The sequence below is a fragment of the Charadrius vociferus genome, unplaced genomic scaffold (genome assembly GCF_000708025.1).
Source record: "Charadrius vociferus isolate BGI_N301 unplaced genomic scaffold, ASM70802v2 scaffold248, whole genome shotgun sequence".
In the NCBI taxonomy this organism is placed as follows: Eukaryota; Metazoa; Chordata; class Aves; order Charadriiformes; family Charadriidae; genus Charadrius; species Charadrius vociferus.
Window position 1 is genome coordinate 714,003 of NW_009649851.1, and position 11,485 is coordinate 725,487.

The 11,485-nt window shown below is 43.7% G+C and overlaps 1 protein-coding gene across 1 annotated transcript in view; it reads left to right on the plus strand.

Annotated features, from left to right (window-relative positions):
- The window catches only part of SCUBE2 (signal peptide, CUB domain, EGF-like 2), a 42,037-nt gene that overhangs the window by 432 nt on the left and 30,120 nt on the right, over positions 1-11,485 (plus strand). The window contains exons 2-4 of the mRNA XM_009890973.1: positions 2,049-2,174; positions 2,620-2,745; positions 5,977-6,111. Of these exons, the coding sequence (XP_009889275.1) occupies positions 2,049-2,174; positions 2,620-2,745; positions 5,977-6,111 (387 nt within the window). The remainder of the gene's footprint in view (positions 1-2,048; positions 2,175-2,619; positions 2,746-5,976; positions 6,112-11,485) is intronic.

The following is an 11,485-nucleotide window of genomic DNA, read 5'->3' on the forward strand; positions in this document are numbered from 1 at the left end:
GGCGGGTCGGGGGGTCGGTCGCCGCGGGGCGCTGCGGGCACCGCCGGTGACTGTCCCGGGCCGGGCCCCGAGGGGTCGGGCACCTGGTTAAGGTCTCACCTTTGCCGGAGGAGCGGGGAAGTTAACCCCGCGTCTGTTACGGCTCCGTCTGCCTCTGGTCGCCGAGGAATAAACCCAGTCATTCTGCCTGCAGCCTCCTCCGCGCCCGCCTCGCTGCCAAGTTTAAGGCTGTGATGTTTGCTCACAGTCTCCCTCCTCCAGGGTCTCTCTTCGGCTCAGGCTACTGTCACTGCGTGAGGAAACCTCGCTCCCTCTGCCTGCTGACTTTTTCTTAGCCCTCTTCTCCACGCGTCTGTATGAGTTAATGCCGGGGGGGATTTGCTGTTCTTCCCTGCGCGATGCGGACCACAGAGGATTAGCGTAAAAATAAAATAGCAGAACGGCCGTTTTGCCGCTGGCAGGAGATCTAGTTGCCATCGCTGTGCCATAGCTTTGAAAAAAGCCCCCTCCCTGGTGTGTGCTTTCTGGGCCCCCTCTGCCTCCCTGGGAGAGGAGAGCTCACCGTGCAGGGGGTACGCGCTGCCTGTGGCTAATGCTTCTTTCTGTCCGCTGTTGTTCCTTCCTTACCCATCCTTCCCCCTTGCCCTATCTACCTGAGTCCCACTCGCTGGAGGCCCCTCAGCAATTCACTGCACCCCTCCTTGCACGATTTGCTCCCTCAAATCACTGCCTGCTCTATTTTTTAATGGCTCGACTTTTCCACTTCGAGAGGAAGCAGATTCTGCTGCTCTCTCTGCCTGTTTTCCATCTTCCCCTTGTTTTCTGGAGGTGGTAGCAGAGGACCCCATGGCTGTTATCGGCTTGGTGTGCACCTGAGAGCCAGAAGAGCACTGCTGCTCTCGTACTGGCTCTTTGACTTGTTTCCTGCTGCCAAATGCCATTAGGAGTTAAAACTACATGAATACTTTCCGAAGTTGGCAACTACTGCAGTACCTACAGGCATATTTGGTGATGGGGTGGGGGGAAGGGGGGGGGGGAGGGAGGGAGAAGCGATGAATGCTATAATTGTAAATGGGAGAGGTGCTGGTTGAAATTCCCCATTAGAAAGTGATCCCCACTATAAAAAGTGGCTGACTATTTGTCACCTTCTGGTGATACTCTTGCAATTCATCCTCTTGTTTTGGGAGTCACTTTTCGTACATATGTAGGTTGGTGCTTCTGCAATTCTTCTTTTTAACTAGTTGCTGGAAATCTTCCTGTTTCTGTGTTTGAATTCTCCTCTGCTGTATGAAAAACTTCTGCTGATGTCTGCTGCTGCCCGTAACTTTTCTTCCTCTTCTTCTTTCTACATTTCTTCATCTTTAGGACTTCTTCCTGTTGGTGTTTCTCTTTCTCCTCATTTTTTTCTGCTCTGAAGTTTCCACCTGGATATTTTGCCTCAGTGTACTGTGCTTTGTGATGGCTGGCCAGGTGATTTGGCAGTGCTGGTCAACAGATACTATTCTTGTATTTAAAAAAACTGGCATTATTTATAAATTATACATCTGTTTAAGGGTAAGTCCATCTTTTAATGTGTTGGTGGTGACTTTGAAAGTACATTTCTGTAAACTCCCCTTGTTAGTTTAAAAATCATTTGGCTTCCTGAGGGTGATGTCACAGATGTGATCAAGAACTCTTTCAATTACTGTTTTTTGTTAACCAGAAAGATGAACAGACTCTAACAAATCTCTTTAAAACTGTCAGCTAAATCTCGTGGAGGAGCTAACCTATAATAGCTTGTTGTTGATGTATTTTTAAGTGGGTACAGAAGCTTAACACAAATTTATCGGAATTGCATACAAATATATCTGTATGCAAGTAGAGCTAATTATACAAGTTGAAGTTCTGATACAATCTCTGCATGTTTCTGTCCTGTCTCACAATACATATAATACACATGCACGTGCTATAAACAGGTGCTCATCCTTACGTCATCTGGTCAGTGATGTGTGCAGGAGATGTGCCCTGTTCTCCAGCTTCTGACATCCCCTCTGAATCCTGTCTTTTCACAGATGTGGATGAGTGTGCCCTGGGGCTTGATGACTGCCACCCAGATGCTATTTGTCAAAACACCCTGAAGCTGTACAAGTGCATGTGCAAAGTGGGTTACACTGGAGAAGGGAAGAAATGTGAAGGTAAAATGACTGAAGCACTATGCTCTGCCTGTGTCAGCATGAGGTATTTCTAAGAAGATGCAGCCATTAAAAAATAATGGCTTAGAGCATGGAGGATGATTTTTAAATTAAAATAGTCATTGTTTCTTAATCTGATTTTTCTTCTTGTTTACAAAATCAGAGGCAAACAGATTGCATGGCTTTTCACCTAGTAATGTCACTTGGCCGAATAATTAGTTTGTTGTTTAACCAGTAGCCTTAAAAACTATAAGGTAAAGCTACACAGGAATTTTGGGGCATTTTGTGGTTCTTTAGAAACATTCAGCGAGTAATGTGTTAAGTATGGTCTATTTGCAAGACAATGATTATTTTGGACAGCAGTTGCTGCTCACATCTACACAGTCGCATCTCTGTCTATAACACTCAGGCAAGCATCCATCATATTGACTTTTGCTTTATTCTTTAGACATTGACGAATGCGATAATGACTTCAATGGAGGCTGTGTCCACGAGTGCTTCAACATTCCAGGAAATTACCGCTGTACTTGCTACGATGGATTTATGTTGGCTCATGATGGCCACAACTGCCTGGGTAAGAAATGTGTTCATGGACATTGTGAGTGGTGATGCTGACATAACCTTTTAACTGCATCCATGGGAAGTGCACGGCGATCTGTTGGGCTGAATCAGCTCAGCTAAAGAAGGATGTTGCATATGGGAGTAAGGAATTCCAGGTACCGATGCACCTTCCCAGTGTGGCTTTTCTGCCATCTGTAAAGGAGGAGGAGAATTGCGCTACATTTCTGTTAAGTCCTTTGGGTTTAACTGCGTGAAGTGCCATCTATTATTATTCTAAATGAGTTTATGTAAAATAACATGTGCTATCATTGTCTTTTCAGTTCCGAAGTTAGTTTAGGATCAGTTCTCAGGTGTGTTTCTGGGCTTAGAAATATCTTCTCTCACACATCTGTAAGGTGTGGGCTTCTCGCTCTTACTGTGTCTGACACGCAAGATGTCAGGAAAAGACAATTAGGGGTGTGCGGTAGCTGTGTATGGTAGAGGCCATTGAAGCACAAAGGGACTAAGCCAAATGCTGGGAGTTTCCCTGGGTGGTTAGTGTGGAGCAAAACATGGAACTCTGGCAATGCATTCAGTCCTGGCAACGCTCCCTTCACCCTGCATATGCACACACGCTCTCTCTCACCCTCCTTTTCTTTCCTTTATTTAAGACCTTGATAGCTTCCTTCTTTTTGTGTGCTAGCAGGTGAAAATCTTTAAAAATGGGTAACAAGACCTTGTGGTTTTACTGTGATAGTATTCTCCAGCACCCAGTGCAGCTGTGTACAGAAGTGCGTGAGTTGCCAGCCTGCTGGCAGCGTGGTGTGCTGCCGGCGGGATTTCCCGGGGACAGAGCCTCGTGTTGATGAAGCTGTCCTGCTTCCAGCACCCACGCTGGGTACCCCGTGTGGCTCTGCCCTGCGCTGTGGTACCTGTCCTATTTGCTTTTTCAGAGATGGCTCAGGTTTTCCTCTTCTGCCACACTGAGTGCGGATTTGTCCGGGCAGGCTTCCATGTCTGTCCGAGGGAAACTTGCTCTCACAGTGTAATTTTAAGACTGTAGTTAGCTTGGCTGGGGTATTTCCCGGTAGTGTGTGGCATATCAGGTGGGGGATCAGACCATCCCTGGGCTGTATCATCTGCTGGGACAAATCAGAAAAGCTCTGGAGTCTTCAGTGGGATTGTGTTGGGTTTCCCCTGCTGGGAACCTCGTGCGTGCCCATGTATTAACTTCATGCCCACATATTAACTTTGTTACAGGGCAAGTGGAGGAGAGGATGGAGTCACTAATTTTGAAATATTTTACTAAAGAAAGTAGAGAGGGAAGCAAAATGTCTGCTGATACTTTAAAATAAAAGGAAGGCCATCTTAATTTTTTTCTAGTGCGTTTGTGTAAACACACAGTGGAGTTCAGTTGAGGTTACCACGAAGGGATGAATGTGAAGGAACACAATGCCACCAAAGGGTATATTCTCTTTGTATCCAGTAGCCCCTCTAGAGCATACTTCAGCTGCCTTGTTTGTGATCAGTAAAACCTACTAGACATGACTTAGATCAAAATCTACCACCTGCTATGGTACTGGGAAGCTGGTCAGTATTGCATGGCAGACTTTTAAAAATAAAATAAAACGTCATTGATATACAATGAAGTTTTTACCACTGACGTGCCAATTTTGAGATGTGATGTAAATGTTAAATAAATATTTTGGCATGCAGCAAATTGGATCACATCTTCTCTTAATCTGTTTATTTACTTTGTTCACGCCAGGGTTGCCCTCCTCTCACCCTTATTTTTGAAGATCTCGGCTGTGTGCCTGGGTTTAAGCCAAATAGACAATTACTTGTTGGAAAGAGATGATTTTTTTGAAAGCTTTCCAAGGTCTCTGAGACAGAAACATCTGCTGGAGTTCAAATCTGTAGTGCTAAAGACTCATGGTGGCTGTTTATTCATGATTGTTTGCACATTCACATCACTGTAGAACTCTCAAATACTCAGCCTCTGTGATGGAGATATGTCAGCCGCTCTCTTTGCTGGAGCAGGTCACATTCTTTTGCATTCAATTGGCTTACTCGTTGCCTTCAGTAGAAATTAAATCTGTTGTAATACTATGTTATGCTTCTTACTAAAAGCCTTTCACTTTCTTCTTTTTCAGAAGACAGCTGTTTTATGCCAGAAATGCTACAATGTTAAATTAAAAACATTGTACTATTAGCACAGGAACAATGAACAGAACAGGGAGCAAACATGATGTTCCATATGAATTTGCAAATGAGACCAGTGCTTTGCCTCAGCAACATTTTGTCCTATTTTTTAAGGGACTGAGGATTTTTGCTTCCTGTTCAAATTGGCTTTTCTGAAAATTAGGGTAGGAAAATTATTTGCTGGTAGTGGTTACAAAGACCTGCACTTATTAAGGGGTAAAAGTCCAAAGAAATGGAGGTTGGGATGAGCATCGTGTTGTTCAGAAGCTTAGCTGAAGTTTTTCTGCTCTTTGTTTCTCTTGGTTATCTTGGAAGCAGAGCTTTTCTATATTCTCTGGTATTGTTGAAGCTCTGAATATTGCAATATCAGCATTAAAAATATTTCTGGAACTTCTGCTGTTGTCCTTGACTGCAGTCAGGCAGCACAGCAGCAGCCTTGATGGTAAGTGGTGGTGACCTAGAGTTGAGGGAGGAGGACAATAAATCAAACTGAGCATCAGAACAGATGTGATGTGTGAATTCTCACTAGGCTGAAAGTAAGGAGCAGGGGATAGGTTTTAAGCTAAATTTATTTCGAGGTTTGTATTTTTCTTGTTCCACCTTTGCTTCAGAATGGGGCGCTTTCTGGAAAAACACCTTTTATAGCTTGTGTGGGTTTGGAGCCAAAGTTGTGTCCCACTGAGCAAGATAGAACCATGTGTGGATGCTCAGCCTAGCTGCAAGCGTGCCAGGCTGCTGAGTGCAGTACGGTCCAGCTGCACTGCGAGGCAGGGTCCGTCCGCGTAGGTGAGCGTAGAGCCCCGCTTCTGGCTCCAGCCAGGCTACTCTGCCTTAGTTGTAACCAGTAATTCTGGTTAGTTGGCCAGCATTTCTTGGGGGCCCTGCGACCGATTGGTCAAACTGCAATCGGGGCAAGAGCAGCGGCAAAAATATATTTTCCCAAGGGTGACAGCACAACAACAACAGGCTAGCCTGGGGTGTCTAAGCTGCCTGGGTGGTGACATGCCAAGTAGATGGCTGTCTGTACTGTGTATTGAGTGTCTCCTCTCTCTTTCTCTTTCAGATACAGATGAATGCATGTTCAACAACGGTGGTTGCCAGCATGTTTGTGTCAACACTGTGGGGAGCTATGAATGTCGCTGTAAGGAAGGGTTCTTTCTAAGTGATAACCAGCATACCTGCATCCACCGCTCAGAAGGTACTGTCTGCTTCCCTCCAGGCACCACGCAGGAGTTTTTGACAGAAGCTAACTGCAAAATCTGTAAAGCAGCTTCTAAAGTATTTTTAGGTTGAGTTTTTCAAAGCTGTGAAGGGTCTTGAAGTCCTCACTCCTTTTAAAAGGAAGAGGGTGTCAGAATCTTCTAAGTGACTTTGAAGACTCTTTACATCCCTTCTGCCCCTTTGATCCCACCTGTATCTCTGCAGTGTTGTGCTTGTTAAAGGCTGCACTGCTGTACTCCCAGTGTACTTTATGCTCTGTTGTGCGGCTGAACCGTGTCCTGATCCAGGGAATGGCAACAAATTGCAGGACAGTGGGTTCTGACCATTTCCATTGGCTTTAGTTACAGGGCAATACCTGTGTTACCTTCAGGTACCTTTTAGATTCCCCGTACAGTGTTTAGGTTTCAGCTGAAGAGATTTATTGTTTGTCAGCCCCAAAGGCATTTAAATCCCGTTCTTTGTTTTGAGTGAAACCTTTATGAAGCGATCTTTGAGAGATCAGAGAGTCTTGGATATCTAATTAGACATCAGATTGAACGAAATTATTTTGGATGCCCTTAGGGAATACTTTAAAGTGGTTGCTCAGATCAGGGAGTTGTCCATTGAACTGTACAGTGAATATCTTACTAAGAAGTATTTAAAACTGCAAAGCTTTCTTTAATCTAAGGTTTATCGTTGGCATGACTATAAGAGGAATCTGAGCATGAATAAACAAATCTCACTTTAAAAATCCCCATAGTGAAGAGATCAACATTTATAGACATATATGGCCATCCACAGATGAGTGTGCTGAGGTGGCTGTCATCTGACGTAGCTGAATTGATCTTTTGTTTGAATTAAGAATTTGTATTCTCGGCTTCTCTGGTACTGGACTTGGTCTCACGGGGTTCTGCTGATGCATAGTGATTTCTCAGGCCCTTGCTCAGCTCAGCACTCCTTGGCACTGCAGGAGCTGAGCTGAGCCAGGAGTGGGGACAAGCGGGAAGGTTGCAGTGGTGGGGCAGGGCACTTCCCTTCATGTTGCCTTGCTAGCAGTGATGTGTTTGTGTGTGCGCATGGATGATGAATGTAAGGATGAAAATAGTTGCTTGAACTCCTTGTCTTGTCCAATGCCAAGGGAGGAAAAACTTCCAACTCTTTTTATTCTTATTTGCTGCTACTTGAGTACATTGTACTGTCCTGAACTAGCAGCAGCAGTATTTTCTGTCATTAATATTTGCTCCCTAAATTGTACCTTTTGGAATTCTGCCTCTGTTCTGTTATTTTTAAAGATGCAGGTAATTTCTTTTAAGATTTTCTATAATACCAAGTTTCAACTTAATTTAGTCTTTTTTTTTTCTTTGAAAAAGAAAAGCAAGAGGAAAAATAGTGCATTTTCTCCTAAAAACTACTAAATTAAATATATCTTTATGGATACCAGTCTTAAGAAAAAAGCCCTTACTGTTTTTGGCTTAAATGCTTTTTTGCTTCATACCAAAATACAGAATTGTTTGTTTTGGTTTTTTGAACTCCCGTTTTTTCAGGTTATCATGCTGTGACTGTTTCCCTTCCGCCTCCCCCCTCATTACTGAGAAGTGCTACACGGGATTCCCCACTTTTTTTTTTACTTTTTTTTTTTTTTCCCTTGGGTGGGCAGGTCTGTTGTAAGCCAAATCTCATTGCTTTATCTTTCCCCTCACTTTGTTCTCTGCTTTTCTGCTCATCGCTAGGTCTTCTGTTCTCTGCCTTGTGTATGCATCTCTCAGTGTATATACTTTATTAGTTCTCTTTTGAGACCTCACAGCACTGATCTAAACAGCTTTTGGTACCTACAGCCTAGACCATCTATTCAGTTTTGCTTCTTATCTGTAATACAAGGGAGTATTTCCTGTCTCCCAGCCCAGTTAAGAGAGTGCATACATTAATGCTTGAGAGACCTTCCTAGTCGTCTGCAATTCTGGCCTTTACATACACAGAAAAAGAGTGAACTGGAGTTGAGAGAGAGAAGAGAGGCTTGGGACCATCGCAGTCCTCCTGATGACCAGTGTAACAGGGTAGCTCGAGTCATCTGCCCTTCCAAGTCTATCTGCAATTATCCTCTGGGTTCCCTGTCACCTACTGTGACACAGGACTCAAGGTCTGGTAGCTATTAGAGGAGAGTTTGACAATTACAGTTGATTTTTTTTTTTTTTTTTTTTTTTTTTTTTTGGTATGATTGCGTTGGTCTGAAGCCACAGAGGTGCTCTGAGGGGCTTGATGGTTCTACCTAGCCCCTGCTTAAACCACAAAAACTCAGGGTGTCTTGGGAAGTTGTGCGCAGTCCTATTTTTTTCCTTAGCTGTCTGCTCTGAATGAGCTCTTCTTCATCTATATGTGGGAGTATGGATTTACTTTGGGAGGCTGTTACAGTTGGCTGGCAGGACAGCCGTGCACATATAGCTTGTTTCTGTGTTTAACTTACTCCGTATTAGAGAACACAAAAATTTGAAGGAAAACAGAGTTTTTTATGAGTAAATATGTAGTACATCTTGTGGTTGATATTGCTATGGATGACAAATCTTGCTGCTCTCCCTTGTGGTATTTCACGGTCATAGATACCTACTTATTGGGCTGAATCAATGGGAGTGAATTGGCCCTGCAAGATGAAAGCCACATTTGAAATCACTGTGTGGGCTGAAAGCTTGTATGTAGGGCGCCATCTCAGCTGTTGCTATTAAAGTCCTTCTGACTGTGGAGAACAGTGATAACTAGATAGCTTTTTGGAAACAGTTGCCTTAACACAAGGGTGTAGAAAGCATCAAAAAAGACTAACTCGTTCCTGTTCTGCTGGCTGTGCTGATGCTTCTCACCGTTTGGCTATTAGTGCCTTTGAGAATCTGTGGTACTTCTTTGTACAATTGCATCCTCTCCTTTTGTCCTATTGCGCGCCTATTTGAATGTCCCCTAAATGGAGCCTTAGTGTTCTTGGCAGATTGGTGGTGATGTCCCTACATCTTCTGTGTAAAAAAGACAAAGATTTAAACGCAGATCATATATGTAAGAGACTAATTCGACGTGACCTGATAGGGAAATAACCATGCTGGCTCTTTGCCTGGTCTTTCCAGTGACAGAAGCGCTCGGACCTCACTGAGGTTTGCTGGGTGACTTCACGAAGGTCCAGTCACCAGAAAGGACTGATGTGGCATGGGGTGCGCTAGGCCAGCCAGGCGCCGCATTCAGCTCTCTTGGCTGTGGCTGTGGCGATCAAGAGACTGATTCCATCCCAAGACACTTGTGTGTCGGTAGGGCAGCGTCTCCTGCAAGACATGTGTGTCTGGGAAGCATGTGGTGGGACTTGACCAAAATTTGTTTGGTGTTTGGTTCTGGGCCACAATCTACCATTGCAACAGCTCTAGAATAATGTAACCAGGAGACTCCGTGTCCATGAAGGAGTTTGCAGTCACACAGTATTTATGGTTTTACAGACGTTTGTTTAATGCAACGTTATAAGATGGAGCTGAGTAGAAATCTTCTGCCACCTTTGGAAACAAGCAGCAGCTTCATAGTAATTGCTAGGACGTGTGGATTCATCTGTCTTCTATGAAACGCTGTCTTTTGGGTCAGCGAGATTTTGGTGGGTTTGGTCATGTACCTTGTTACACAATGGGTACTTTGTTATTAAAATGTGCCTGGCTTTGGGAAGTGCAGTTTTAGCTTTCTGTGGAGGCCTAATTGAATTCCGCTCACTTGGAATGGAGCAATCCCAAATTGAGCATTTAAACCATTTGTCTGATGTCAGTGAACTTTACTAAAGTACCTACTTGAACAGTTTCCCCTTGGGTAGCTCAATAGAGACGGAAAAATAACTTTGTTAACAGAAACTAAGCTGCTAATTCTCCTAATGCTTTCTAATGCCTCTGAGCTACCAGCCCAGAGCATATTGCATGCTTAAAACCAGAAATGTCACAAAAACACAAGAGCTAATGAGGCTAATTTGTGGCCTCATAGGTTGTCCTGTTCCTTGACTGACAGCGCAATAATGGATGACAGCTTTCATGTGGGCTCCTCAGGCTGCGTCTGTGTGCTGCGGGATTTGGAGTGTTATTGTCTTGTTAGACTTCTACAGAGTTCTCGCTGTGGGAAAGGAATCAAAAAGCCAGCAGAGCAGAATAATCTAGGCTCTGCAATATCCATTCTTTTGTTGCTTAAAGCTGTCTTAATAGAGAAAGGGTACTGTAGCTTGTGCTTCAGATGGCGAGAATAGTTGTGTGCAGAGCAAGGACCTAATTGAAGTGTAGTGGAATAACGGTGACGAGCGGACCTCTGCTTGCCAATGCAGTGGTTTTGTTTCATTTAGTAATAAGGCTGCAAAAAGGGCTGTGTGATTTTAAAAAAATATTTAGGGTATGGAATTGTTCACGCAATCCCTTTTTAGCAGCGTGGTCACCCTTTAGATTTACTCTCCGATTGTGCATCTGCTCAATTCAGAAGTCCACTGGGGTAATGTGGGTTAAGCCCTTGCAGCCAAAGTGTGCTACACTTAGTCTTTTCAAATGAAGTGTTCTCACCAAGAAGAAGGAACATTTTGGTGTAACATGTCTTTTAAAAGCCAAATGCGCGGAGGCAGAGAATTTGATGGCAAAGGTGTGTTGTCAGTATACCGGAGGAGAGCATTCGGTTGCCTTCTCTCCCAATTTTGTTGCGCTATAGAAGACCAGCAAAAATCTGTGGTGTATTGTTAGAAGAAAAACTATTGTTTTAGTTTGCTTTGATGATCCCATTTGATAACTCAGCCAGCTGCTGTGTAGTTTTAAATTGTGTGTGTACAAATTGTGTCACCGTCTTGCCAATGGCAAAGGCATTGATGTAGCTGAACCATGGGACAAGGTGCAAGAAGTTTTTACAATAATTCTAGGAGTTAATAATTCCTCCCTGTTTAACTTTTTGCAAAGGCCAGACAAGACACTCTGGCAGCGATTGAGTGCTGGTGCATGAACAGCTTGTAACTGTCAGAGACAAAAATGACAGGATGTTTTTAGGGGGTGCACCAAAAGGAAGAAAGTCACTACTGTCACATTGCTTTTTCATTTGGTTAAAGAAGGCACTGGCACTAAATTCTGGAACACAGCTGGAAGGGTGTGTAGAAATAGACACACAATAGAAATAGAAATTTCTATGTAGAGATACATACACAATGGGGTTATTCTGGGAGGTATTTATTGAAATCAGGAGAAAAAAAAAAACAAACAAAATCATTAACAAAAAAAAGAAGTGATGTACAGCATATGTACAATCTACATGTCTGCCTGGTCACTGCTTGGTCACTGATGAGCTAGGTTATAACTTTGGGAATCTGCTTTGTGGGCCAGTAATTGAAACAGGGTTGACTTTTG